The 19702-nt window shown below is 35.9% G+C and overlaps 1 protein-coding gene and 75 non-coding genes across 76 annotated transcripts in view; all 76 read left to right on the top strand.

Moving 5' to 3' along the window:
* Nucleotides 1-19702, top strand: part of LOC106571278 (uncharacterized) — a 59366-nt gene that overhangs the window by 30175 nt on the left and 9489 nt on the right. The window contains exons 45-83 of the mRNA XM_045695629.1: nt 963-1011; nt 1457-1503; nt 1700-1747; nt 2450-2501; nt 3197-3243; nt 3439-3486; nt 3687-3738; nt 3939-3986; nt 4182-4229; nt 4670-4716; nt 5167-5218; nt 5661-5707; nt 5903-5950; nt 6892-6943; nt 7138-7184; nt 8133-8181; nt 8623-8669; nt 8871-8919; nt 9363-9409; nt 9605-9652; nt 10598-10649; nt 10844-10890; nt 12091-12138; nt 12590-12641; nt 12833-12879; nt 13075-13122; nt 13324-13375; nt 13571-13618; nt 14314-14360; nt 14556-14603; nt 14805-14856; nt 15552-15598; nt 16295-16342; nt 16792-16843; nt 17035-17081; nt 17277-17324; nt 17526-17577; nt 18274-18320; nt 19018-19065. Coding sequence (XP_045551585.1) covers nt 963-1011; nt 1457-1503; nt 1700-1747; nt 2450-2501; nt 3197-3243; nt 3439-3486; nt 3687-3738; nt 3939-3986; nt 4182-4229; nt 4670-4716; nt 5167-5218; nt 5661-5707; nt 5903-5950; nt 6892-6943; nt 7138-7184; nt 8133-8181; nt 8623-8669; nt 8871-8919; nt 9363-9409; nt 9605-9652; nt 10598-10649; nt 10844-10890; nt 12091-12138; nt 12590-12641; nt 12833-12879; nt 13075-13122; nt 13324-13375; nt 13571-13618; nt 14314-14360; nt 14556-14603; nt 14805-14856; nt 15552-15598; nt 16295-16342; nt 16792-16843; nt 17035-17081; nt 17277-17324; nt 17526-17577; nt 18274-18320; nt 19018-19065 — 1902 coding nt within the window. The remainder of the gene's footprint in view (nt 1-962; nt 1012-1456; nt 1504-1699; nt 1748-2449; nt 2502-3196; nt 3244-3438; nt 3487-3686; nt 3739-3938; nt 3987-4181; nt 4230-4669; nt 4717-5166; nt 5219-5660; nt 5708-5902; nt 5951-6891; nt 6944-7137; nt 7185-8132; nt 8182-8622; nt 8670-8870; nt 8920-9362; nt 9410-9604; nt 9653-10597; nt 10650-10843; nt 10891-12090; nt 12139-12589; nt 12642-12832; nt 12880-13074; nt 13123-13323; nt 13376-13570; nt 13619-14313; nt 14361-14555; nt 14604-14804; nt 14857-15551; nt 15599-16294; nt 16343-16791; nt 16844-17034; nt 17082-17276; nt 17325-17525; nt 17578-18273; nt 18321-19017; nt 19066-19702) is intronic.
* LOC123727562 (small nucleolar RNA SNORD50) lies at nt 56-126 on the top strand. Its single transcript, XR_006759556.1, has one exon. It is a non-coding gene; the product is annotated as a small nucleolar RNA SNORD50 (small nucleolar RNA).
* On the top strand, nt 304-376 carry LOC123727453 (small nucleolar RNA SNORD50). The gene has a single exon (XR_006759449.1). It is a non-coding gene; the product is annotated as a small nucleolar RNA SNORD50 (small nucleolar RNA).
* On the top strand, nt 557-628 carry LOC123727437 (small nucleolar RNA SNORD50). The gene has a single exon (XR_006759433.1). It is a non-coding gene; the product is annotated as a small nucleolar RNA SNORD50 (small nucleolar RNA).
* LOC123727578 (small nucleolar RNA SNORD50) lies at nt 805-875 on the top strand. The gene has a single exon (XR_006759572.1). It is a non-coding gene; the product is annotated as a small nucleolar RNA SNORD50 (small nucleolar RNA).
* LOC123727497 (small nucleolar RNA SNORD50) lies at nt 1053-1124 on the top strand. Its single transcript, XR_006759492.1, has one exon. It is a non-coding gene; the product is annotated as a small nucleolar RNA SNORD50 (small nucleolar RNA).
* Nucleotides 1305-1376, top strand: LOC123727404 (small nucleolar RNA SNORD50). The gene has a single exon (XR_006759400.1). It is a non-coding gene; the product is annotated as a small nucleolar RNA SNORD50 (small nucleolar RNA).
* On the top strand, nt 1546-1617 carry LOC123727602 (small nucleolar RNA SNORD50). The gene has a single exon (XR_006759596.1). It is a non-coding gene; the product is annotated as a small nucleolar RNA SNORD50 (small nucleolar RNA).
* LOC123727496 (small nucleolar RNA SNORD50) lies at nt 1789-1860 on the top strand. The gene has a single exon (XR_006759491.1). It is a non-coding gene; the product is annotated as a small nucleolar RNA SNORD50 (small nucleolar RNA).
* Nucleotides 2041-2112, top strand: LOC123727436 (small nucleolar RNA SNORD50). The gene has a single exon (XR_006759432.1). It is a non-coding gene; the product is annotated as a small nucleolar RNA SNORD50 (small nucleolar RNA).
* Nucleotides 2290-2361, top strand: LOC123727495 (small nucleolar RNA SNORD50). The gene has a single exon (XR_006759490.1). It is a non-coding gene; the product is annotated as a small nucleolar RNA SNORD50 (small nucleolar RNA).
* LOC123727493 (small nucleolar RNA SNORD50) lies at nt 2543-2614 on the top strand. The gene has a single exon (XR_006759488.1). It is a non-coding gene; the product is annotated as a small nucleolar RNA SNORD50 (small nucleolar RNA).
* LOC123727492 (small nucleolar RNA SNORD50) lies at nt 2793-2864 on the top strand. Its single transcript, XR_006759487.1, has one exon. It is a non-coding gene; the product is annotated as a small nucleolar RNA SNORD50 (small nucleolar RNA).
* LOC123727403 (small nucleolar RNA SNORD50) lies at nt 3045-3116 on the top strand. Its single transcript, XR_006759399.1, has one exon. It is a non-coding gene; the product is annotated as a small nucleolar RNA SNORD50 (small nucleolar RNA).
* LOC123727601 (small nucleolar RNA SNORD50) lies at nt 3285-3356 on the top strand. The gene has a single exon (XR_006759595.1). It is a non-coding gene; the product is annotated as a small nucleolar RNA SNORD50 (small nucleolar RNA).
* LOC123727491 (small nucleolar RNA SNORD50) lies at nt 3528-3599 on the top strand. The gene has a single exon (XR_006759486.1). It is a non-coding gene; the product is annotated as a small nucleolar RNA SNORD50 (small nucleolar RNA).
* On the top strand, nt 3780-3851 carry LOC123727490 (small nucleolar RNA SNORD50). Its single transcript, XR_006759485.1, has one exon. It is a non-coding gene; the product is annotated as a small nucleolar RNA SNORD50 (small nucleolar RNA).
* Nucleotides 4028-4099, top strand: LOC123727543 (small nucleolar RNA SNORD50). Its single transcript, XR_006759537.1, has one exon. It is a non-coding gene; the product is annotated as a small nucleolar RNA SNORD50 (small nucleolar RNA).
* On the top strand, nt 4271-4342 carry LOC123727489 (small nucleolar RNA SNORD50). Its single transcript, XR_006759484.1, has one exon. It is a non-coding gene; the product is annotated as a small nucleolar RNA SNORD50 (small nucleolar RNA).
* Nucleotides 4518-4589, top strand: LOC123727435 (small nucleolar RNA SNORD50). Its single transcript, XR_006759431.1, has one exon. It is a non-coding gene; the product is annotated as a small nucleolar RNA SNORD50 (small nucleolar RNA).
* On the top strand, nt 4758-4829 carry LOC123727391 (small nucleolar RNA SNORD50). Its single transcript, XR_006759387.1, has one exon. It is a non-coding gene; the product is annotated as a small nucleolar RNA SNORD50 (small nucleolar RNA).
* On the top strand, nt 5008-5079 carry LOC123727488 (small nucleolar RNA SNORD50). Its single transcript, XR_006759483.1, has one exon. It is a non-coding gene; the product is annotated as a small nucleolar RNA SNORD50 (small nucleolar RNA).
* LOC123727577 (small nucleolar RNA SNORD50) lies at nt 5258-5329 on the top strand. Its single transcript, XR_006759571.1, has one exon. It is a non-coding gene; the product is annotated as a small nucleolar RNA SNORD50 (small nucleolar RNA).
* On the top strand, nt 5511-5582 carry LOC123727434 (small nucleolar RNA SNORD50). Its single transcript, XR_006759430.1, has one exon. It is a non-coding gene; the product is annotated as a small nucleolar RNA SNORD50 (small nucleolar RNA).
* LOC123727600 (small nucleolar RNA SNORD50) lies at nt 5749-5820 on the top strand. The gene has a single exon (XR_006759594.1). It is a non-coding gene; the product is annotated as a small nucleolar RNA SNORD50 (small nucleolar RNA).
* LOC123727487 (small nucleolar RNA SNORD50) lies at nt 5992-6063 on the top strand. Its single transcript, XR_006759482.1, has one exon. It is a non-coding gene; the product is annotated as a small nucleolar RNA SNORD50 (small nucleolar RNA).
* Nucleotides 6244-6315, top strand: LOC123727433 (small nucleolar RNA SNORD50). The gene has a single exon (XR_006759429.1). It is a non-coding gene; the product is annotated as a small nucleolar RNA SNORD50 (small nucleolar RNA).
* On the top strand, nt 6484-6555 carry LOC123727598 (small nucleolar RNA SNORD50). Its single transcript, XR_006759592.1, has one exon. It is a non-coding gene; the product is annotated as a small nucleolar RNA SNORD50 (small nucleolar RNA).
* LOC123727486 (small nucleolar RNA SNORD50) lies at nt 6733-6804 on the top strand. Its single transcript, XR_006759481.1, has one exon. It is a non-coding gene; the product is annotated as a small nucleolar RNA SNORD50 (small nucleolar RNA).
* Nucleotides 7226-7297, top strand: LOC123727590 (small nucleolar RNA SNORD50). Its single transcript, XR_006759584.1, has one exon. It is a non-coding gene; the product is annotated as a small nucleolar RNA SNORD50 (small nucleolar RNA).
* On the top strand, nt 7732-7804 carry LOC123727569 (small nucleolar RNA SNORD50). Its single transcript, XR_006759563.1, has one exon. It is a non-coding gene; the product is annotated as a small nucleolar RNA SNORD50 (small nucleolar RNA).
* LOC123727558 (small nucleolar RNA SNORD50) lies at nt 7974-8044 on the top strand. The gene has a single exon (XR_006759552.1). It is a non-coding gene; the product is annotated as a small nucleolar RNA SNORD50 (small nucleolar RNA).
* Nucleotides 8223-8294, top strand: LOC123727485 (small nucleolar RNA SNORD50). The gene has a single exon (XR_006759480.1). It is a non-coding gene; the product is annotated as a small nucleolar RNA SNORD50 (small nucleolar RNA).
* Nucleotides 8471-8542, top strand: LOC123727432 (small nucleolar RNA SNORD50). The gene has a single exon (XR_006759428.1). It is a non-coding gene; the product is annotated as a small nucleolar RNA SNORD50 (small nucleolar RNA).
* On the top strand, nt 8711-8782 carry LOC123727390 (small nucleolar RNA SNORD50). The gene has a single exon (XR_006759386.1). It is a non-coding gene; the product is annotated as a small nucleolar RNA SNORD50 (small nucleolar RNA).
* LOC123727484 (small nucleolar RNA SNORD50) lies at nt 8961-9032 on the top strand. The gene has a single exon (XR_006759479.1). It is a non-coding gene; the product is annotated as a small nucleolar RNA SNORD50 (small nucleolar RNA).
* On the top strand, nt 9213-9284 carry LOC123727431 (small nucleolar RNA SNORD50). The gene has a single exon (XR_006759427.1). It is a non-coding gene; the product is annotated as a small nucleolar RNA SNORD50 (small nucleolar RNA).
* LOC123727597 (small nucleolar RNA SNORD50) lies at nt 9451-9522 on the top strand. The gene has a single exon (XR_006759591.1). It is a non-coding gene; the product is annotated as a small nucleolar RNA SNORD50 (small nucleolar RNA).
* Nucleotides 9694-9765, top strand: LOC123727535 (small nucleolar RNA SNORD50). Its single transcript, XR_006759529.1, has one exon. It is a non-coding gene; the product is annotated as a small nucleolar RNA SNORD50 (small nucleolar RNA).
* On the top strand, nt 9946-10017 carry LOC123727430 (small nucleolar RNA SNORD50). Its single transcript, XR_006759426.1, has one exon. It is a non-coding gene; the product is annotated as a small nucleolar RNA SNORD50 (small nucleolar RNA).
* Nucleotides 10189-10260, top strand: LOC123727482 (small nucleolar RNA SNORD50). Its single transcript, XR_006759477.1, has one exon. It is a non-coding gene; the product is annotated as a small nucleolar RNA SNORD50 (small nucleolar RNA).
* LOC123727534 (small nucleolar RNA SNORD50) lies at nt 10439-10510 on the top strand. Its single transcript, XR_006759528.1, has one exon. It is a non-coding gene; the product is annotated as a small nucleolar RNA SNORD50 (small nucleolar RNA).
* On the top strand, nt 10932-11003 carry LOC123727596 (small nucleolar RNA SNORD50). Its single transcript, XR_006759590.1, has one exon. It is a non-coding gene; the product is annotated as a small nucleolar RNA SNORD50 (small nucleolar RNA).
* On the top strand, nt 11183-11254 carry LOC123727576 (small nucleolar RNA SNORD50). Its single transcript, XR_006759570.1, has one exon. It is a non-coding gene; the product is annotated as a small nucleolar RNA SNORD50 (small nucleolar RNA).
* On the top strand, nt 11435-11506 carry LOC123727429 (small nucleolar RNA SNORD50). Its single transcript, XR_006759425.1, has one exon. It is a non-coding gene; the product is annotated as a small nucleolar RNA SNORD50 (small nucleolar RNA).
* LOC123727481 (small nucleolar RNA SNORD50) lies at nt 11685-11756 on the top strand. Its single transcript, XR_006759476.1, has one exon. It is a non-coding gene; the product is annotated as a small nucleolar RNA SNORD50 (small nucleolar RNA).
* On the top strand, nt 11937-12008 carry LOC123727428 (small nucleolar RNA SNORD50). Its single transcript, XR_006759424.1, has one exon. It is a non-coding gene; the product is annotated as a small nucleolar RNA SNORD50 (small nucleolar RNA).
* On the top strand, nt 12181-12253 carry LOC123727555 (small nucleolar RNA SNORD50). The gene has a single exon (XR_006759549.1). It is a non-coding gene; the product is annotated as a small nucleolar RNA SNORD50 (small nucleolar RNA).
* LOC123727480 (small nucleolar RNA SNORD50) lies at nt 12431-12502 on the top strand. Its single transcript, XR_006759475.1, has one exon. It is a non-coding gene; the product is annotated as a small nucleolar RNA SNORD50 (small nucleolar RNA).
* LOC123727426 (small nucleolar RNA SNORD50) lies at nt 12683-12754 on the top strand. The gene has a single exon (XR_006759422.1). It is a non-coding gene; the product is annotated as a small nucleolar RNA SNORD50 (small nucleolar RNA).
* Nucleotides 12921-12992, top strand: LOC123727542 (small nucleolar RNA SNORD50). Its single transcript, XR_006759536.1, has one exon. It is a non-coding gene; the product is annotated as a small nucleolar RNA SNORD50 (small nucleolar RNA).
* Nucleotides 13164-13235, top strand: LOC123727479 (small nucleolar RNA SNORD50). The gene has a single exon (XR_006759474.1). It is a non-coding gene; the product is annotated as a small nucleolar RNA SNORD50 (small nucleolar RNA).
* Nucleotides 13417-13488, top strand: LOC123727425 (small nucleolar RNA SNORD50). Its single transcript, XR_006759421.1, has one exon. It is a non-coding gene; the product is annotated as a small nucleolar RNA SNORD50 (small nucleolar RNA).
* Nucleotides 13661-13733, top strand: LOC123727554 (small nucleolar RNA SNORD50). The gene has a single exon (XR_006759548.1). It is a non-coding gene; the product is annotated as a small nucleolar RNA SNORD50 (small nucleolar RNA).
* Nucleotides 13912-13983, top strand: LOC123727478 (small nucleolar RNA SNORD50). Its single transcript, XR_006759473.1, has one exon. It is a non-coding gene; the product is annotated as a small nucleolar RNA SNORD50 (small nucleolar RNA).
* On the top strand, nt 14164-14235 carry LOC123727424 (small nucleolar RNA SNORD50). Its single transcript, XR_006759420.1, has one exon. It is a non-coding gene; the product is annotated as a small nucleolar RNA SNORD50 (small nucleolar RNA).
* Nucleotides 14402-14473, top strand: LOC123727613 (small nucleolar RNA SNORD50). Its single transcript, XR_006759607.1, has one exon. It is a non-coding gene; the product is annotated as a small nucleolar RNA SNORD50 (small nucleolar RNA).
* On the top strand, nt 14645-14716 carry LOC123727477 (small nucleolar RNA SNORD50). The gene has a single exon (XR_006759472.1). It is a non-coding gene; the product is annotated as a small nucleolar RNA SNORD50 (small nucleolar RNA).
* LOC123727423 (small nucleolar RNA SNORD50) lies at nt 14898-14969 on the top strand. Its single transcript, XR_006759419.1, has one exon. It is a non-coding gene; the product is annotated as a small nucleolar RNA SNORD50 (small nucleolar RNA).
* Nucleotides 15147-15218, top strand: LOC123727533 (small nucleolar RNA SNORD50). The gene has a single exon (XR_006759527.1). It is a non-coding gene; the product is annotated as a small nucleolar RNA SNORD50 (small nucleolar RNA).
* On the top strand, nt 15640-15711 carry LOC123727595 (small nucleolar RNA SNORD50). The gene has a single exon (XR_006759589.1). It is a non-coding gene; the product is annotated as a small nucleolar RNA SNORD50 (small nucleolar RNA).
* Nucleotides 15889-15960, top strand: LOC123727561 (small nucleolar RNA SNORD50). The gene has a single exon (XR_006759555.1). It is a non-coding gene; the product is annotated as a small nucleolar RNA SNORD50 (small nucleolar RNA).
* On the top strand, nt 16141-16212 carry LOC123727422 (small nucleolar RNA SNORD50). The gene has a single exon (XR_006759418.1). It is a non-coding gene; the product is annotated as a small nucleolar RNA SNORD50 (small nucleolar RNA).
* LOC123727476 (small nucleolar RNA SNORD50) lies at nt 16384-16455 on the top strand. The gene has a single exon (XR_006759471.1). It is a non-coding gene; the product is annotated as a small nucleolar RNA SNORD50 (small nucleolar RNA).
* LOC123727475 (small nucleolar RNA SNORD50) lies at nt 16633-16704 on the top strand. The gene has a single exon (XR_006759470.1). It is a non-coding gene; the product is annotated as a small nucleolar RNA SNORD50 (small nucleolar RNA).
* On the top strand, nt 16885-16956 carry LOC123727412 (small nucleolar RNA SNORD50). Its single transcript, XR_006759408.1, has one exon. It is a non-coding gene; the product is annotated as a small nucleolar RNA SNORD50 (small nucleolar RNA).
* LOC123727541 (small nucleolar RNA SNORD50) lies at nt 17123-17194 on the top strand. The gene has a single exon (XR_006759535.1). It is a non-coding gene; the product is annotated as a small nucleolar RNA SNORD50 (small nucleolar RNA).
* Nucleotides 17366-17437, top strand: LOC123727474 (small nucleolar RNA SNORD50). The gene has a single exon (XR_006759469.1). It is a non-coding gene; the product is annotated as a small nucleolar RNA SNORD50 (small nucleolar RNA).
* On the top strand, nt 17619-17690 carry LOC123727421 (small nucleolar RNA SNORD50). The gene has a single exon (XR_006759417.1). It is a non-coding gene; the product is annotated as a small nucleolar RNA SNORD50 (small nucleolar RNA).
* Nucleotides 17869-17940, top strand: LOC123727532 (small nucleolar RNA SNORD50). Its single transcript, XR_006759526.1, has one exon. It is a non-coding gene; the product is annotated as a small nucleolar RNA SNORD50 (small nucleolar RNA).
* On the top strand, nt 18362-18433 carry LOC123727594 (small nucleolar RNA SNORD50). Its single transcript, XR_006759588.1, has one exon. It is a non-coding gene; the product is annotated as a small nucleolar RNA SNORD50 (small nucleolar RNA).
* On the top strand, nt 18613-18684 carry LOC123727575 (small nucleolar RNA SNORD50). The gene has a single exon (XR_006759569.1). It is a non-coding gene; the product is annotated as a small nucleolar RNA SNORD50 (small nucleolar RNA).
* On the top strand, nt 18864-18935 carry LOC123727420 (small nucleolar RNA SNORD50). The gene has a single exon (XR_006759416.1). It is a non-coding gene; the product is annotated as a small nucleolar RNA SNORD50 (small nucleolar RNA).
* LOC123727473 (small nucleolar RNA SNORD50) lies at nt 19107-19178 on the top strand. Its single transcript, XR_006759468.1, has one exon. It is a non-coding gene; the product is annotated as a small nucleolar RNA SNORD50 (small nucleolar RNA).
* Nucleotides 19356-19427, top strand: LOC123727470 (small nucleolar RNA SNORD50). Its single transcript, XR_006759466.1, has one exon. It is a non-coding gene; the product is annotated as a small nucleolar RNA SNORD50 (small nucleolar RNA).
* On the top strand, nt 19607-19678 carry LOC123727419 (small nucleolar RNA SNORD50). Its single transcript, XR_006759415.1, has one exon. It is a non-coding gene; the product is annotated as a small nucleolar RNA SNORD50 (small nucleolar RNA).

Genomic DNA, 19702 nt, shown 5'->3' with positions numbered 1-19702 from the left:
GAACATGGCTTCCTGTAAGAATCTGTTGTCTACTCCTAGTTTTTTGCAAAGATTGTATTAAGGATGAACCTATCCGAACCTGATTCCTGTAAGATTGACAACCCTGTCGGATCTGACTTCTGAAATACAATTAGCATAATTGATCATGATACATTTGAACATCCATGCAAAATAAAGTTAATGGTAATATTTTTTTACCATACTGTCTTTCAGGTAACTAAAGACCAGACATGGATGGGAAAAGTACATCTTGTTGCTAACTGTAAGTATCTGCTAGTTTTGTGCAAACTCGTTGCAAGATTGTATTAAGGATGACATTATTCCGAACCTGATTCCTTTTAAGATTGACAACCCTATCGGATCTGACTTCTGAAATACAATTAGCATAATTGATCATGATACATTTGAACATCCATGCAAAATAAAGTTAATGGTAATATTTTTTTACCATACTGTCTTTCAGGTAACTTCAGACCAGACATGGATGGGAAAAATACAGACTGTTGCTAACAACTGTAAGTATCTGCTAGTTTTGTGCAAACTCGTTGCAAGATTGTATTAAGCATGAACCTATCCCGAACCTGATTCCTGTAAGATTGACAACCCTGTCGGATCTGACTTCTGAAATACAATTAGCATAATTTCTGATGCCACAGTTGAACATGCATCTAGGGTAATGTGAAACTTTTCACCTTACTGTTTTTCAGATAACTGCAGACCAGAAATGGAATCCTCTACACCAGAACATGGCTTCCTGTAAGTATCTGTTGTCTACTCCTAGTTTTTTGCAAATCGTTAAGATTGTATTAAGAATGACCTATCCCGAACCTGATTCCTGTAAGATTGACAACCCTGTCGGATCTGACTTCTGAAATACAATTAGCATAATTGATCATGATACATTTGAACATCCATGCAAAATAAAGTTAATGGTAATATTTTTTTACCATACTGTCTTTCAGGTAACTAAAGACCAGACATGGATGGGAAAAGTACATCTTGTTGCTAACTGTAAGTATCGGCTAGTTTTATGCAAACTCGTTGCAAGATTGTATTAAGGATGACATTATTCCGAACCTGATTCCTGTAAGATTGACAACCCTATCGGATCTGACTTCTGAAATACAATTAGCATAATTATCATGATACATTTGAACATCCATGCAAAATAAAGTTAATGGTAATATTTTTTTTACCATACTGTCTTTCAGGTAACTTCAGACAAGACATGGATGGGAAAAATACAGACTGTAGCTAACAACTGTAAGTATCTGCTAGTTTTGTGCAAACTCGTTGCAAGATTGTATTAAGCATGAACCTATCCCGAACCTGATTCCTGTAAGATTGACAACCCTATCGGATCTGACTTCTGAAATACAATTAGCATAATTTCTGATGCCACAGTTGAACATGCACCAGGGTTTAATGTGAAACTGTTCATCTTACCGTTTTTCAGATATGCAGACCAGAAATGGAATCCTCTACACCAGAACATGGCTTCCTGTAAGAATCTGTTGTCTACTCCTAGTTTTTTTGCAAAGATTGTATTAAGGATGAACCTATCCCGAACCTGATTCCTGTAAGATTGACAACCCTGTCGGATCTGACTTCTGAAATACAATTAGCATAATTGATCATGATACATTTGAACATGCATGCACAAACTTCATGTTAATATTTTTACTGTACTGTCTTTCAGGTAACTGCAGACCAGAATGGATGGGAAAAGTACATCTTGTTGCTAACTGTAAGTATCTGCTAGTTTTGTGCAAACTCGTTGCAAGATTGTATTAAGGATGACATTATTCCGAACCTGATTCCTGTAAGATTGACAACCCTATCGGATCTGACTTCTGAAATACAATTAGCATAATTGATCATGATACATTTGAACATCCATGCAAAATAAAGTTAATGGTAATATTTTTTTACCATACTGTCTTTCAGGTAACTGCAGACCAGACATGGATGGGAAAAATACAGACTGTAGCTAACAACTGTAAGTATCTGCTAGTTTTGTGCAAACTCGTTGCAAGATTGTATTAAGCATGAACCTATCCCGAACCTGATTCCTGTAAGATTGACAACCCTGTCGGATCTGACTTCTGAAATACAATTAGCATAATTGATCATGATACATTTGAACATCCATGCAAAATAAAGTTAATGGTAATATTTTTTTACCATACTGTCTTTCAGGTAACTAAAGACCAGACATGGATGGGAAAAGTACATCTTGTTGCTAACTGTAAGTATCTGCTAGTTTTGTGCAAACTCGTTGCAAGATTGTATTAAGGATGACATTATTCCGAACCTGATTCCTGTAAGATTGACAACCCTATCGGATCTGACTTCTGAAATACAATTAGCATAATTGATCATGATACATTTGAACATCCATGCAAAATAAAGTTAATGGTAATATTTTTTTTACCATACTGTCTTTCAGGTAACTTCAGACCAGACATGGATGGGAAAAATACAGACTGTAGCTAACAACTGTAAGTATCTGCTAGTTTTATGCAAACTCGTTGCAAGATTGTATTAAGGATGACATTATTCCGAACCTGATTCCTGTAAGATTGACAACCCTATCGGATCTGACTTCTGAAATACAATTAGCATAATTGATCATGATACATTTGAACATCCATGCAAAATAAAGTTAATGGTAATATTTTTTTTACCATACTGTCTTTCAGGTAACTAAAGACCAGACATGGATGGGAAAAGTACATCTTGTTGCTAACTGTAAGTATCTGCTAGTTTTATGCAAACTCGTTGCAAGATTGTATTAAGGATGACATTATTCCGAACCTGATTCCTGTAAGATTGACAACCCTATCGGATCTGACTTCTGAAATACAATTAGCATAATTATCATGATACATTTGAACATCCATGCAAAATAAAGTTAATGGTAATATTTTTTTTACCATACTGTCTTTCAGGTAACTTCAGACCAGACATGGATGGGAAAAATACAGACTGTAGCTAACAACTGTAAGTATCTGCTAGTTTTGTGCAAACTCGTTGCAAGATTGTATTAAGCATGAACCTATCCCGAACCTGATTCCTGTAAGATTGACAACCCTATCGGATCTGACTTCTGAAATACAATTAGCATAATTTCTGATGCCACAGTTGAACATGCACCAGGGTTTAATGTGAAACTGTTCATCTTACCGTTTTTCAGATATGCAGACCAGAAATGGAATCCTCTACACCAGAACATGGCTTCCTGTAAGAATCTGTTGTCTACTCCTAGTTTTTTGCAAAGATTGTATTAAGGATGAACCTATCCCGAACCTGATTCCTGTAAGATTGACAACCCTGTCGGATCTGACTTCTGAAATACAATTAGCATAATTGATCATGATACATTTGAACATGCATGCACAAACTTCATGTTAATATTTTGACTGTACTGTCTTTCAGGGAACTGCAGACCAGAATGGATGGGAAAAGTACATCTTGTTGCTAACTGTAAGTATCTGCTAGTTTTGTGCAAACTCGTTGCAAGATTGTATTAAGGATGACATTATTCCGAACCTGATTCCTGTAAGATTGACAACCCTATCGGATCTGACTTCTGAAATACAATTAGCATAATTGATCATGATACATTTGAACATCCATGCAAAATAAAGTTAATGGTAATATTTTTTTACCATACTGTCTTTCAGGTAACTTCAGACCAGACATGGATGGGAAAAATACAGACTGTAGCTAACAACTGTAAGTATCTGCTAGTTTTATGCAAACTCGTTGCAAGATTGTATTAAGGATGACATTATTCCGAACCTGATTCCTGTAAGATTGACAACCCTATCGGATCTGACTTCTGAAATACAATTAGCATAATTGATCATGATACATTTGAACATCCATGCAAAATAAAGTTAATGGTAATATTTTTTTACCATACTGTCTTTCAGGTAACTGCAGACCAGAATGGATGGGAAAAGTACATCTTGTTGCTAACTGTAAGTATCTGCTAGTTTTGTGCAAACTCGTTGCAAGATTGTATTAAGGATGACATTATTCCGAACCTGATTCCTGTAAGATTGACAACCCTGTCGGATCTGACTTCTGAAATACAATTAGCATAATTGATCATGATACATTTGAACATGCATGCACAAACTTCATGTTAATATTTTGACTGTACTGTCTTTCAGGGAACTGCAGACCAGAATGGATGGGAAAAGTACATCTTGTTACTAACTGTAAGTATCTGCTAGTTTTATGCAAACTCGTTGCAAGATTGTATTAAGGATGACATTATTCCGAACCTGATTCCTGTAAGATTGACAACCCTATCGGATCTGACTTCTGAAATACAATTAGCATAATTGATCATGATACATTTGAACATCCATGCAAAATAAAGTTAATGGTAATATTTTTTTACCATACTGTCTTTCAGGTAACTTCAGACATGGATGGGAAAAATACAGACTGTAGCTAACAACTGTAAGTATCTGCTAGTTTTGTGCAAACTCGTTGCAAGATTGTATTAAGCATGAACCTATCCCGAACCTGATTCCTGTAAGATTGACAACCCTGTCGGATCTGACTTCTGAAATACAATTTGCATGATTTCTGATGCCACAGTTGAACATGCACCAGGGTTTAATGTGAAACTGTTCATCTTACCGTTTTTCAGATATGCAGACCAGAAATGGAATCCTCTACACCAGAACATGGCTTCCTGTAAGAATCTGTTGTCTACTCCTAGTTTTTTGCAAAGATTGTATTAAGAATGAACCTATCCCGAACCTGATTCCTGTAAGATTGACAACCCTGTCGGATCTGACTTCTGAAATACAATTAGCATAATTGATCATGATACATTTGAACATCCATGCAAAATAAAGTTAATGGTAATATTTTTTTTACCATACTGTCTTTCAGGTAACTAAAGACCAGACATGGATGGGAAAAGTACATCTTGTTGCTAACTGTAAGTATCTGCTAGTTTTATGCAAACTCGTTGCAAGATTGTATTAAGGATGACATTATTCCGAACCTGATTCCTGTAAGATTGACAACCCTATCGGATCTGACTTCTGAAATACAATTAGCATAATTATCATGATACATTTGAACATCCATGCAAAATAAAGTTAATGGTAATATTTTTTTTACCATACTGTCTTTCAGGTAACTTCAGACCAGACATGGATGGGAAAAGTACAGACTGTAGCTAACAACTGTAAGTATCTGCTAGTTTTGTGCAAACTCGTTGCAAGATTTTTTAGGATGACATTATTCCGAACCTGATTCCTGTAAGATTGACAACCCTATCGGATCTGACTTCTGAAATACAATTAGCATAATTGATCATGATACATTTGAACATCCATGCAAAATAAAGTTAATGGTAATATTTTTTTTACCATACTGTCTTTCAGGTAACTTCAGACCAGACATGGATGGGAAAAATACAGACTGTAGCTAACAACTGTAAGTATCTGCTAGTTTTGTGCAAACTCGTTGCAAGATTGTATTAAGCATGAACCTATCCCGAACCTGATTCCTGTAAGATTGACAACCCTGTCGGATCTGACTTCTGAAATACAATTAGAATAATTTCTGATGCCACAGTTGAACATGCACTAGGGTAATGTGAAACTGTTCATCTTACCGTTTTTCAGATATGCAGACCAGAAATGGAATCCTCTACACCAGAACATGGCTTCCTGTAAGAATCTGTTGTCTACTCCTAGTTTTTTGCAAAGATTGTATTAAGGATGAACCTATCCCGAACCTGATTCCTGTAAGATTGACAACCCTGTCGGATCTGACTTCTGAAATACAATTAGCATAATTGATCATGATACATTTGAACATCCATGCACAAACTTCATGTTAATATTTTGACTGTACTGTCTTTCAGGGAACTGCAGACCAGAATGGATGGGAAAAGTACATCTTGTTGCTAACTGTAAGTATCTGCTAGTTTTGTGCAAACTCGTTGCAAGATTGTATTAAGGATGACATTATTCCGAACCTGATTCCTGTAAGATTGACAACCCTATCGGATCTGACTTCTGAAATACAATTAGCATAATTGATCATGATACATTTGAACATCCATGCAAAATAAAGTTAATGGTAATATTTTTTTACCATACTGTCTTTCAGGTAACTTCAGACCAGACATGGATCTGAAAAATACAGACTGTAGCTAACAACTGTAAGTATCTGCTAGTTTTGTGCAAACTCGTTGCAAGATTGTATTAAGCATGAACCTATCCCGAACCTGATTCCTGTAAGATTGACAACCCTGTCGGATCTGACTTCTGAAATACAATTTGCATGATTTCTGATGCCACAGTTGAACATGCACCAGGGTTTAATGTGAAACTGTTCATCTTACCGTTTTTCAGATATGCAGACCAGAAATGGAATCCTCTACACCAGAACATGGCTTCCTGTAAGAATCTGTTGTCTACTCCTAGTTTTTTGCAAAGATTGTATTAAGGATGAACCTATCCCGAACCTGATTCCTGTAAGATTGACAACCCTGTCGGATCTGACTTCTGAAATACAATTAGCATAATTGATCATGATACATTTGAACATCCATGCAAAATAAAGTTAATGGTAATATTTTTTTACCATACTGTCTTTCAGGTAACTACAGACCAGACATGGATGGGAAAAGTACATCTTGTTGCTAACTGTAAGTATCTGCTAGTTTTATGCAAACTCGTTGCAAGATTGTATTAAGGATGACATTATTCCGAACCTGATTCCTGTAAGATTGACAACCCTATCGGATCTGACTTCTGAAATACAATTAGCATAATTGATCATGATACATTTGAACATCCATGCAAAATAAAGTTAATGGTAATATTTTTTTACCATACTGTCATTCAGGTAACTTCAGACCAGACATGGATGGGAAAAATACAGACTGTAGCTAACAACTGTAAGTATCTGCTAGTTTTGTGCAAACTCGTTGCAAGATTGTATTAAGCATGAACCTATCCCGAACCTGATTCCTGTAAGATTGACAACCCTGTCGGATCTGACTTTCCTAAATACAATTAGCATAATTTCTGATGCCACAGTTGAACATGCACCAGGGTTTAATGTGAAACTGTTCATCTTACCGTTTTTCAGATATGCAGACCAGAAATGGAATCCTCTACACCAGAACATGGCTTCCTGTAAGAATCTGTTGTCTACTCCTAGTTTTTTGCAAAGATTGTATTAAGGATGAACCTATCCCGAACCTGATTCCTGTAAGATTGACAATCCTGTCGGATCTGACTTCTGAAATACAATTAGCATAATTGATCATGATACATTTGAACATCCATGCAAAATAAAGTTAATGGTAATATTTGTTTTACCATACTGTCTTTCAGGTAACTTCAGACCAGACATGGATGGGAAAAGTACAGACTTGTAGCTAACAACTGTAAGTATCTGCTAGTTTTGTGCAAACTCGTTGCAAGATTGTTTAAGGATGACATTATTCCGAACCTGATTCCTGTAAGATTGACAACCCTATCGGATCTGACTTCTGAAATACAATTAGCATAATTGATCATGATACATTTGAACATCCATGCAAAATAAAGTTAATGGTAATATTTTTTTTACCATACTGTCTTTCAGGTAACTTCAGACCAGACATGGATGGGAAAAATACAGCCTGTAGCTAACAACTGTAAGTATCTGCTAGTTTTGTGCAAACTCGTTGCAAGATTGTATTAAGCATGAACCATATCCCGAACCTGATTCCTGTAAGATTGACAACCCTGTCGGATCTGACTTCTGAAATACAATTAGAATAATTTCATGATGCCACATTTGAACATCCATGCTAGGGTAATGTGAAACTGTTCATCTTACCGTTTTTCAGATATGCAGACCAGAAATGGAATCCTCTACACCAGAACATGGCTTCCTGTAAGAATCTGTTGTCTACTCCTAGTTTTTTGCAAAGATTGTATTAAGGATGAACTATCCCGAACCTGATTCCTGTAAGATTGACAACCCTGTCGGATCTGACTTCTGAAATACAATTAGCATAATTGATCATGATACATTTGAACATCCATGCAAAATAAAGTTAATGGTAATATTTTTTTTACCATACTGTCTTTCAGGTAACTAAAGACCAGACATGGATGGGAAAAGTACATCTTGTTGCTAACTGTAAGTATCTGCTAGTTTTATGCAAACTCGTTGCAAGATTGTATTAAGGATGACATTATTCCGAACCTGATTCCTGTAAGATTGACAACCCTATCGGATCTGACTTCTGAAATACAATTAGCATAATTGATCATGATACATTTGAACATCCATGCAAAATAAAGTTCATGGTAATATTTTTTTTACCATACTGTCTTTCAGGTAACTTCAGACATGGATGGGAAAAATACAGACTGTAGCTAACAACTGTAAGTATCTGCTAGTTTTGTGCAAACTCGTTGCAAGATTGTATTAAGCATGAACCTATCCCGAACCTGATTCCTGTAAGATTGACAACCCTGTCGGATCTGACTTCTGAAATACAATTTGCATGATTTCTGATGCCACAGTTGAACATGCACCAGGGTTTAATGTGAAACTGTTCATCTTACCGTTTTTCAGATATGCAGACCAGAAATGGAATCCTCTACACCAGAACATGGCTTCCTGTAAGAATCTGTTGTCTACTCCTAGTTTTTTGCAAAGATTGTATTAAGAATGAACCTATCCCGAACCTGATTCCTGTAAGATTGACAACCCTGTCGGATCTGACTTCTGAAATACAATTAGCATAACTGATCATGATACATTTGAACATCCATGCAAAATAAAGTTAATGGTAATATTTTTTTTACCATACTGTCTTTCAGGTAACTAAAGACCAGACATGGATGGGAAAAGTACATCTTGTTGCTAACTGTAAGTATCTGCTAGTTTTATGCAAACTCGTTGCAAGATTGTATTAAGGATGACATTATTCCGAACCTGATTCCTGTAAGATTGACAACCCTATCGGATCTGACTTCTGAAATACAATTAGCATAATTATCATGATACATTTGAACATCCATGCAAAATAAAGTTAATGGTAATATTTTTTTTACCATACTGTCTTTCAGGTAACTTCAGACAAGACATGGATGGGAAAAATACAGACTGTAGCTAACAACTGTAAGTATCTGCTAGTTTTGTGCAAACTCGTTGCAAGATTGTATTAAGCATGAACCTATCCCGAACCTGATTCCTGTAAGATTGACAACCCTGTCGGATCTGACTTCTGAAATACAATTAGCATAATTTCTGATGCCACAGTTGAACATGCACTAGGGTAATGTGAAACTGTTCACCTTACCGTTTTTCAGATATGCAGACCAGAAATGGAATCCTCTACACCAGAACATGGCTTCCTGTAAGAATCTGTTGTCTACTCCTAGTTTTTTGCAAAGATTGTATTAAGGATGAACCTATCCCGAACCTGATTCCTGTAAGATTGACAACCCTGTCGGATCTGACTTCTGAAATACAATTAGCATAATTGATCATGATACATTTGAACATGCATGCACAAACTTCATGTTAATATTTTGACTGTACTGTCTTTCAGGGAACTGCAGACCAGAATGGATGGGAAAAGTACATCTTGTTGCTAACTGTAAGTATCTGCTAGTTTTGTGCAAACTCGTTGCAAGATTGTATTAAGGATGACATTATTCCGAACCTGATTCCTGTAAGATTGACAACCCTATCGGATCTGTCTTCTGAAATACAATTAGCATAATTGATCATGATACATTTGAACATCCATGCAAAATAAAGTTAATGGTAATATTTTTTTACCATACTGTCTTTCAGGTAACTTCAGACCAGACATGGATCTGAAAAATACAGACTGTAGCTAACAACTGTAAGTATCTGCTAGTTTTGTGCAAACTCGTTGCAAGATTGTATTAAGCATGAACCTATCCCGAACCTGATTCCTGTAAGATTGACAACCCTGTCGGATCTGACTTCTGAAATACAATTAGCATAATTGATCATGATACATTTGAACATGCATGCACAAACTTCATGTTAATATTTTGACTGTACTGTCTTTCAGGCAACTGCAGACCAGAATGGATGGGAAAAGTACACCTTGTTGCTAACTGTAAGTATCTGCTAGTTTTGTGCAAACTCGTTGCAAGATTGTATTAAGGATGACATTATTCCGAACCTGATTCCTGTAAGATTGACAACCCTATCGGATCTGACTTCTGAAATACAATTAGCATAATTGATCATGATACATTTGAACATCCATGCAAAATAAAGTTAATGGTAATATTTTTTTTACCATACTGTCTTTCAGGTAACTAAAGACCAGACATGGATGGGAAAAGTACATCTTGTTGCTAACTGTAAGTATCTGCTAGTTTTATGCAAACTCGTTGCAAGATTGAATTAAGGATGACATTATTCCGAACCTGATTCCTGTAAGATTGACAACCCTATCGGATCTGACTTCTGAAATACAATTAGCATAATTGATCATGATACATTTGAACATCCATGCAAAATAAAGTTAATGGTAATATTTTTTTACCATACTGTCTTTCAGGTAACTTCAGACAAGACATGGATGGGAAAAATACAGACTGTAGCTAACAACTGTAAGTATCTGCTAGTTTTGTGCAAACTCGTTGCAAGATTGTATTAAGCATGAACCTATCCCGAACCTGATTCCTGTAAGATTGACAACCCTGTCGGATCTGACTTTCCTAAATACAATTTGCATAATTTCTGATGCCACAGTTGAACATGCACCAGGGTTTAATGTGAAACTGTTCATCTTACCGTTTTTCAGATATGCAGACCAGAAATGGAATCCTCTACACCAGAACATGGCTTCCTGTAAGAATCTGTTGTCTACTCCTAGTTTTTTGCAAAGATTGTATTAAGGATGAACCTATCCCGAACCTGATTCCTGTAAGATTGACAACCCTGTCGGATCTGACTTCTGAAATACAATTAGCATAATTGATCATGATACATTTGAACATCCATGCAAAATAAAGTTAATGGTAATATTTGTTTTACCATACTGTCTTTCAGGTAACTTCAGACCAGACATGGATGGGAAAAGTACAGACTGTAGCTAACAACTGTAAGTATCTGCTAGTTTTGTGCAAACTCGTTGCAAGATTTTTTAGGATGACATTATTCCGAACCTGATTCCTGTAAGATTGACAACCCTATCGGATCTGACTTCTGAAATACAATTAGCATAATTGATCATGATACATTTGAACATCCATGCAAAATAAAGTTAATGGTAATTTTTTTTTACAATACTGTCTTTCAGGTAACTTCAGACCAGACATGGATGGGAAAAATACAGACTGTAGCTAACAACTGTAAGTATCTGCTAGTTTTGTGCAAACTCGTTGCAAGATTGTATTAAGCATGAACCTATCCCGAACCTGATTCCTGTAAGATTGACAACCCTGTCGGATCTGACTTCTGAAATACAATTAGCATAATTGATCATGATACATTTGAACATCCATGCAAAATAAAGTTAATGGTAATATTTTTTTTACCATACTGTCTTTCAGGTAACTAAAGACCAGACATGGATGGGAAAAGTACATCTTGTTGCTAACTGTAAGTATCTGCTAGTTTTATGCAAACTCGTTGCAAGATTGTATTAAGGATGACATTATTCCGAACCTGATTCCTGTAAGATTGACAACCCTATCGGATCTGACTTCTGAAATACAATTAGCATAATTGATCATGATACATTTGAACATCCATGCAAAATAAAGTTAATGGTAATTTTTTTTTACAATACTGTCTTTCAGGTAACTTCAGACCAGACATGGATGGGAAAAATACAGACTGTAGCTAACAACTGTAAGTATCTGCTAGTTTTGTGCAAACTCGTTGCAAGATTGTATTAAGCATGAACCTATCCCGAACCTGATTCCTGTAAGATTGACAACCCTGTCGGATCTGACTTCTGAAATACAATTAGCATAATTGATCATGATACATTTGAACATGCATGCACAAACTTCATGTTAATATTTTGACTGTACTGTCTTTCAGGCAACTGCAGACCAGAATGGATGGGAAAAGTACATCTTGTTGCTAACTGTAAGTATCTGCTAGTTTTGTGCAAACTCGTTTGCAAGATTGTATTAAGGATGAACATTATTCCGAACCTGATTCCTGTAAGATTGACAACCCTATCGGATCTGACTTCTGAAATACAATTAGCATAATTGATCATGATACATTTGAACATCCATGCAAAATAAAGTTAATGGTAATATTTTTTTACCATACTGTCTTTCAGGTAACTAAAGACCAGACATGGATGGGAAAAGTACATCTTGTTGCTAACTGTAAGTATCTGCTAGTTTTATGCAAACTCGTTGCAAGATTGTATTAAGGATGACATTATTCCGAACCTGATTCCTGTAAGATTGACAACCCTATCGGATCTGACTTCTGAAATACAATTAGCATAATTATCATGATACATTTGAACATCCATGCAAAATAAAGTTAATGGTAATATTTTTTTTACCATACTGTCTTTCAGGTAACTTCAGACAAGACATGGATGGGAAAAATACAGACTGTAGCTAACAACTGTAAGTATCTGCTAGTTTTGTGCAAACTCGTTGCAAGATTGTATTAAGCATGAACCTATCCCGAACCTGATTCCTGTAAGATTGACAACCCTGTCGGATCTGACTTCTGAAATACAATTAGAATAATTTCTGATGCCACAGTTGAACATGCACTAGGGTAATGTGAAACTGTTCACCTTACCGTTTTTCAGATATGCAGACCAGAAATGGAATCCTCTACACCAGAACATGGCTTCCTGTAAGAATCTGTTGTCTACTCCTAGTTTTTTGCAAAGATTGTATTAAGGATGACATTATTCCGAACCTGATTCCTGTAAGATTGACAACCCTGTCGGATCTGACTTCTGAAATACAATTAGCATAATTGATCATGATACATTTGAACATGCATGCACAAACTTCATGTTAATATTTTGACTGTACTGTCTTTCAGGGAACTGCAGACCAGAATGGATGGGAAAAGTACATCTTGTTGCTAACTGTAAGTATCTGCTAGTTTTGTGCAAACTCGTTGCAAGATTGTATTAAGGATGACATTATTCCGAACCTGATTCCTGTAAGATTGACAACCCTATCGGATCTGACTTCTGAAATACAATTAGCATAATTGATCATGATACATTTGAACATCCATGCAAAATAAAGTTAATGGTAATATTTTTTTTACCATACTGTCTTTCAGGTAACTTCAGACAAGACATGGATGGGAAAAATACAGACTGTAGCTAACAACTGTAAGTATCTGCTAGTTTTATGCAAACTCGTTGCAAGATTGTATTAAGCATGAACCTATCCCGAACCTGATTCCTGTAAGATTGACAACCCTGTCGGATCTGACTTCTGAAATACAATTAGCATAATTGATCATGATACATTTGAACATGCATGCACAAACTTCATGTTAATATTTTGACTGTACTGTCTTTCAGGCAACTGCAGACCAGAATGGATGGGAAAAGTACATCTTGTTGCTAACTGTAAGTATCTGCTAGTTTTGTGCAAACTCGTTTGCAAGATTGTATTAAGGATGAACATTATTCCGAACCTGATTCCTGTAAGATTGACAACCCTATCGGATCTGACTTCTGAAATACAATTAGCATAATTGATCATGATACATTTGAACATCCATGCAAAATAAAGTTAATGGTAATATTTTTTTTACCATACTGTCTTTCAGGTAACTAAAGACCAGACATGGATGGGAAAAGTACATCTTGTTGCTAACTGTAAGTATCTGCTAGTTTTATGCAAACTCGTTGCAAGATTGTATTAAGGATGACATTATTCCGAACCTGATTCCTGTAAGATTGACAACCCTATCGGATCTGACTTCTGAAATACAATTAGCATAATTGATCATGATACATTTGAACATCCATGCAAAATAAAGTTAATGGTAATATTTTTTTACCATACTGTCTTTCAGGTAACTTCAGACAAGACATGGATGGGAAAAATACAGACTGTAGCTAACAACTGTAAGTATCTGCTAGTTTTGTGCAAACTCGTTGCAAGATTGTATTAAGCATGAACCTATCCCGAACCTGATTCCTGTAAGATTGACAACCCTGTCGGATCTGACTTCTGAAATACAATTAGAATAATTTCTGATGCCACAGTTGAACATGCACTAGGGTAATGTGAAACTGTTCATCTTACCGTTTTTCAGATATGCAGACCAGAAATGGAATCCTCTACACCAGAACATGGCTTCCTGTAAGAATCTGTTGTCTACTCCTAGTTTTTTGCAAAGATTGTATTAAGGATGAAATTATCCCGAACCTGATTCCTGTAAGATTGACAACCCTGTCGGATCTGACTTCTGAAATACAATTAGCATAATTGATCATGATACATTTGAACATCCATGCACAAACTTCATGGTAATATTTTGACTGTACTGTCTTTCAGGGAACTGCAGACCAGAATGGATGGGAAAAGTACATCTTGTTGCTAACTGTAAGTATCTGCTAGTTTTGTGCAAACTCGTTGCAAGATTGTATTAAGGATGACATTATTCCGAACCTGATTCCTGTAAGATTGACAACCCTATCGGATCTGACTTCTGAAATACAATTAGCATAATTGATCATGATACATTTGAACATCCATGCAAAATAAAGTTAATGGTAATATTTTTTTTACCATACTGTCTTTCAGGTAACTTCAGACAAGACATGGATGGGAAAAATACAGACTGTAGCTAACAACTGTAAGTATCTGCTAGTTTTGTGCAAACTCGTTGCAAGATTGTATTAAGCATGAACCTATCCCGAACCTGATTCCTGTAAGATTGACAACCCTGTCGGATCTGACTTCTGAAATACAATTAGCATAATTGATCATGATACATTTGAACATCCATGCAAAATAAAGTTAATGGTAATATTTTTTTACCATACTGTCTTTCAGGTAACTAAAGACCAGACATGGATGGGAAAAGTACATCTTGTTGCTAACTGTAAGTATCTGCTAGTTTTATACAAACTCGTTGCAAGATTGAATTAAGGATGACATTATTCCGAACCTGATTCCTGTAAGATTGACAACCCTATCGGATCTGACTTCTGAAATACAATTAGCATAATTGATCATGATACATTTGAACATCCATGCAAAATAAAGTTAATGGTAATATTTTTTTACCATACTGTCTTTCAGGTAACTTCAGACAAGACATGGATGGGAAAAATACAGACTGTAGCTAACAACTGTAAGTATCTGCTAGTTTTGTGCAAACTCGTTGCAAGATTGTATTAAGCATGAACCTATCCCGAACCTGATTCCTGTAAGATTGACAACCCTGTCGGATCTGACTTTCCTAAATACAATTTGCATAATTTCTGATGCCACAGTTGAACATGCACCAGGGTTTAATGTGAAACTGTTCATCTTACCGTTTTTCAGATATGCAGACCAGAAATGGAATCCTCTACACCAGAACATGGCTTCCTGTAAGAATCTGTTGTCTACTCCTAGTTTTTTGCAAAGATTGTATTAAGGATGAACCTATCCCGAACCTGATTCCTGTAAGATTGACAACCCTGTCGGATCTGACTTCTGAAATACAATTAGCATAATTGATCATGATACATTTGAACATCCATGCAAAATAAAGTTAATGGTAATATTTGTTTTACCATACTGTCTTTCAGGTGACTTCAGACCAGACATGGATGGGAAAAGTACAGACTGTTGCTAACCTGTAAGTATCTGCTAGTTTTGTGCAAACTCGTTGCAAGATTGTTTAGGATGACATTATTCCGAACCTGATTCCTGTAAGATTGACAACCCTATCGGATCTGACTTCTGAAATACAATTAGCATAATTGATCATGATACATTTGAACATCCATGCAAAATAAAGTTAATGGTAATTTTTTTTTACAATACTGTCTTTCAGGTAACTTCAGACCAGACATGGATGGGAAAAATACAGACTGTAGCTAACAACTGTAAGTATCTGCTAGTTTTGTGCAAACTCGTTGCAAGATTGTATTAAGCATGAACCTATCCCGAACCTGATTCCTGTAAGATTGACAACCCTGTCGGATCTGACTTCTGAAATACAATTAGCATAATTGATCATGATACATTTGAACATGCATGCACAAACTTCATGTTAATATTTTGACTGTACTGTCTTTCAGGCAACTGCAGACCAGAATGGATGGGAAAAGTACATCTTGTTGCTAACTGTAAGTATCTGCTAGTTTTGTGCAAACTCGTTGCAAGATTGTATTAAGGATGACATTATTCCGAACCTGATTCCTGTAAGATTGACAACCCTATCGGATCTGACTTCTGAAATACAATTAGCATAATTGATCATGATACATTTGAACATCCATGCAAAATAAAGTTAATGGTAATATTTTTTTACCATACTGTCTTTCAGGTAACTAAAGACCAGACATGGATGGGAAAAGTACATCTTGTTGCTAACTGTAAGTATCTGCTAGTTTTATGCAAACTCGTTGCAAGATTGTATTAAGGATGACATTATTCCGAACCTGATTCCTGTAAGATTGACAACCCTATCGGATCTGACTTCTGAAATACAATTAGCATAATTGATCATGATACATTTGAACATCCATGCAAAATAAAGTTAATGGTAATTTTTTTTTACAATACTGTCTTTCAGGTAACTTCAGACCAGACATGGATGGGAAAAATACAGACTGTAGCTAACAACTGTAAGTATCTGCTAGTTTTGTGCAAACTCGTTGCAAGATTGTATTAAGCATGAACCTATCCCGAACCTGATTCCTGTAAGATTGACAACTCTGTCGGATCTGACTTCTGAAATACAATTAGAATAATTTCTGATGCCACAGTTGAACATGCACTAGGGTAATGTGAAACTGTTCACCTTACCGTTTTTCAGATATGCAGACCAGAAATGGAATCCTCTACACCAGAACATGGCTTCCTGTAAGAATCTGTTGTCTACTCCTAGTTTTTTGCAAAGATTGTATTAAGGATGACATTATTCCGAACCTGATTCCTGTAAGATTGACAACCCTGTCGGATCTGACTTCTGAAATACAATTAGCATAATTGATCATGATACATTTGAACATGCATGCACAAACTTCATGTTAATATTTTGACTGTACTGTCTTTCAGGGAACTGCAGACCAGAATGGATGGGAAAAGTACATCTTGTTGCTAACTGTAAGTATCTGCTAGTTTTGTGCAAACTCGTTGCAAGATTGTATTAAGGATGACATTATTCCGAACCTGATTCCTGTAAGATTGACAACCCTATCGGATCTGACTTCTGAAATACAATTAGCATAATTGATCATGATACATTTGAACATCCATGCAAAATAAAGTTAATGGTAATATTTTTTTTACCATACTGTCTTTCAGGTAACTTCAGACAAGACATGGATGGGAAAAATACAGACTGTAGCTAACAACTGTAAGTATCTGCTAGTTTTATGCAAACTCGTTGCAAGATTGTATTAAGCATGAACCTATCCCGAACCTGATTCCTGTAAGATTGACAACCCTGTCGGATCTGACTTCTGAAATACAATTAGCATAATTGATCATGATACATTTGAACATCCATGCAAAATAAAGTTAATGGTAATATTTTTTTTACCATACTGTCTTTCAGGTAACTAAAGACCAGACATGGATGGGAAAAGTACATCTTGTTGCTAACTGTAAGTATCTGCTAGTTTTATACAAACTCGTTGCAAGATTGAATTAAGGATGACATTATTCCGAACCTGATTCCTGTAAGATTGACAACCCTATCGGATCTGACTTCTGAAATACAATTAGCATAATTGATCATGATACATTTGAACATCCATGCAAAATAAAGTTAATGGTAATATTTTTTTACCATACTGTCTTTCAGGTAACTTCAGACAAGACATGGATGGGAAAAATACAGACTGTAGCTAACAACTGTAAGTATCTGCTAGTTTTGTGCAAACTCGTTGCAAGATTGTATTAAGCATGAACCTATCCCGAACCTGATTCCTGTAAGATTGACAACCCTGTCGGATCTGACTTTCCTAAATACAATTTGCATAATTTCTGATGCCACAGTTGAACATGCACCAGGGTTTAATGTGAAACTGTTCATCTTACCGTTTTTCAGATATGCAGACCAGAAATGGAATCCTCTACACCAGAACATGGCTTCCTGTAAGAATCTGTTGTCTACTCCTAGTTTTTTGCAAAGATTGTATTAAGGATGAACCTATCCCGAACCTGATTCCTGTAAGATTGACAACCCTGTCGGATCTGACTTCTGAAATACAATTAGCATAATTGATCATGATACATTTGAACATCCATGCAAAATAAAGTTAATGGTAATATTTGTTTTACCATACTGTCTTTCAGGTAACTTCAGACCAGACATGGATGGGAAAAGTACAGACTGTAGCTAACAACTGTAAGTATCTGCTAGTTTTGTGCAAACTCGTTGCAAGATTTTTTAGGATGACATTATTCCGAACCTGATTCCTGTAAGATTGACAACCCTATCGGATCTGACTTCTGAAATACAATTAGCATAATTGATCATGATACATTTGAACATCCATGCAAAATAAAGTTAATGGTAATTTTTTTTACAATACTGTCTTTCAGGTAACTTCAGACCAGACATGGATGGGAAAAATACAGACTGTAGCTAACAACTGTAAGTATCTGCTAGTTTTGTGCAAACTCGTTGCAAGATTGTATTAAGCATGAACCTATCCCGAACCTGATTCCTGTAAGATTGACAACCCTGTCGGATCTGACTTCTGAAATACAATTAGCATAATTGATCATGATACATTTGAACATGCATGCACAAACTTCATGTTAATATTTTGACTGTACTGTCTTTCAGGCAACTGCAGACCAGAATGGATGGGAAAAGTACATCTTGTTGCTAACTGTAAGTATCTGCTAGTTTTGTGCAAACTCGTTGCAAGATTGTATTAAGGATGACATTATTCCGAACCTGATTCCTGTAAGATTGACAACCCTATCGGATCTGACTTCTGAAATACAATTAGCATAATTGATCATGATACATTTGAACATCCATGCAAAATAAAGTTAATGGTAATATTTTTTTACCATACTGTCTTTCAGGTAACTAAAGACCAGACATGGATGGGAAAAGTACATCTTGTTGCTAACTGTAAGTATCTGCTAGTTTTATGCAAACTCGTTGCAAGATTGTATTAAGGATGACATTATTCCGAACCTGATTCCTGTAAGATTGACAACCCTATCGGATCTGACTTCTGAAATACAATTAGCATAATTGATCATGATACATTTGAACATCCATGCAAAATAAAGTTAATGGTAATTTTTTTTACAATACTGTCTTTCAGGTAACTTCAGACCAGACATGGATGGGAAAAATACAGACTGTAGCTAACAACTGTAAGTATCTGCTAGTTTTGTGCAAACTCGTTGCAAGATTGTATTAAGCATGAACCTATCCCGAACCTGATTCCTGTAAGATTGACAACCCTGTCGGATCTGACTTCTGAAATACAATTAGCATAATTGATCATGAT

This window comes from Salmo salar, chromosome ssa15, assembly GCF_905237065.1.
Source record: "Salmo salar chromosome ssa15, Ssal_v3.1, whole genome shotgun sequence".
In the NCBI taxonomy this organism is placed as follows: domain Eukaryota; kingdom Metazoa; phylum Chordata; class Actinopteri; order Salmoniformes; family Salmonidae; genus Salmo; species Salmo salar.
This window is presented reverse-complemented; position numbering and strand designations above follow the sequence as displayed.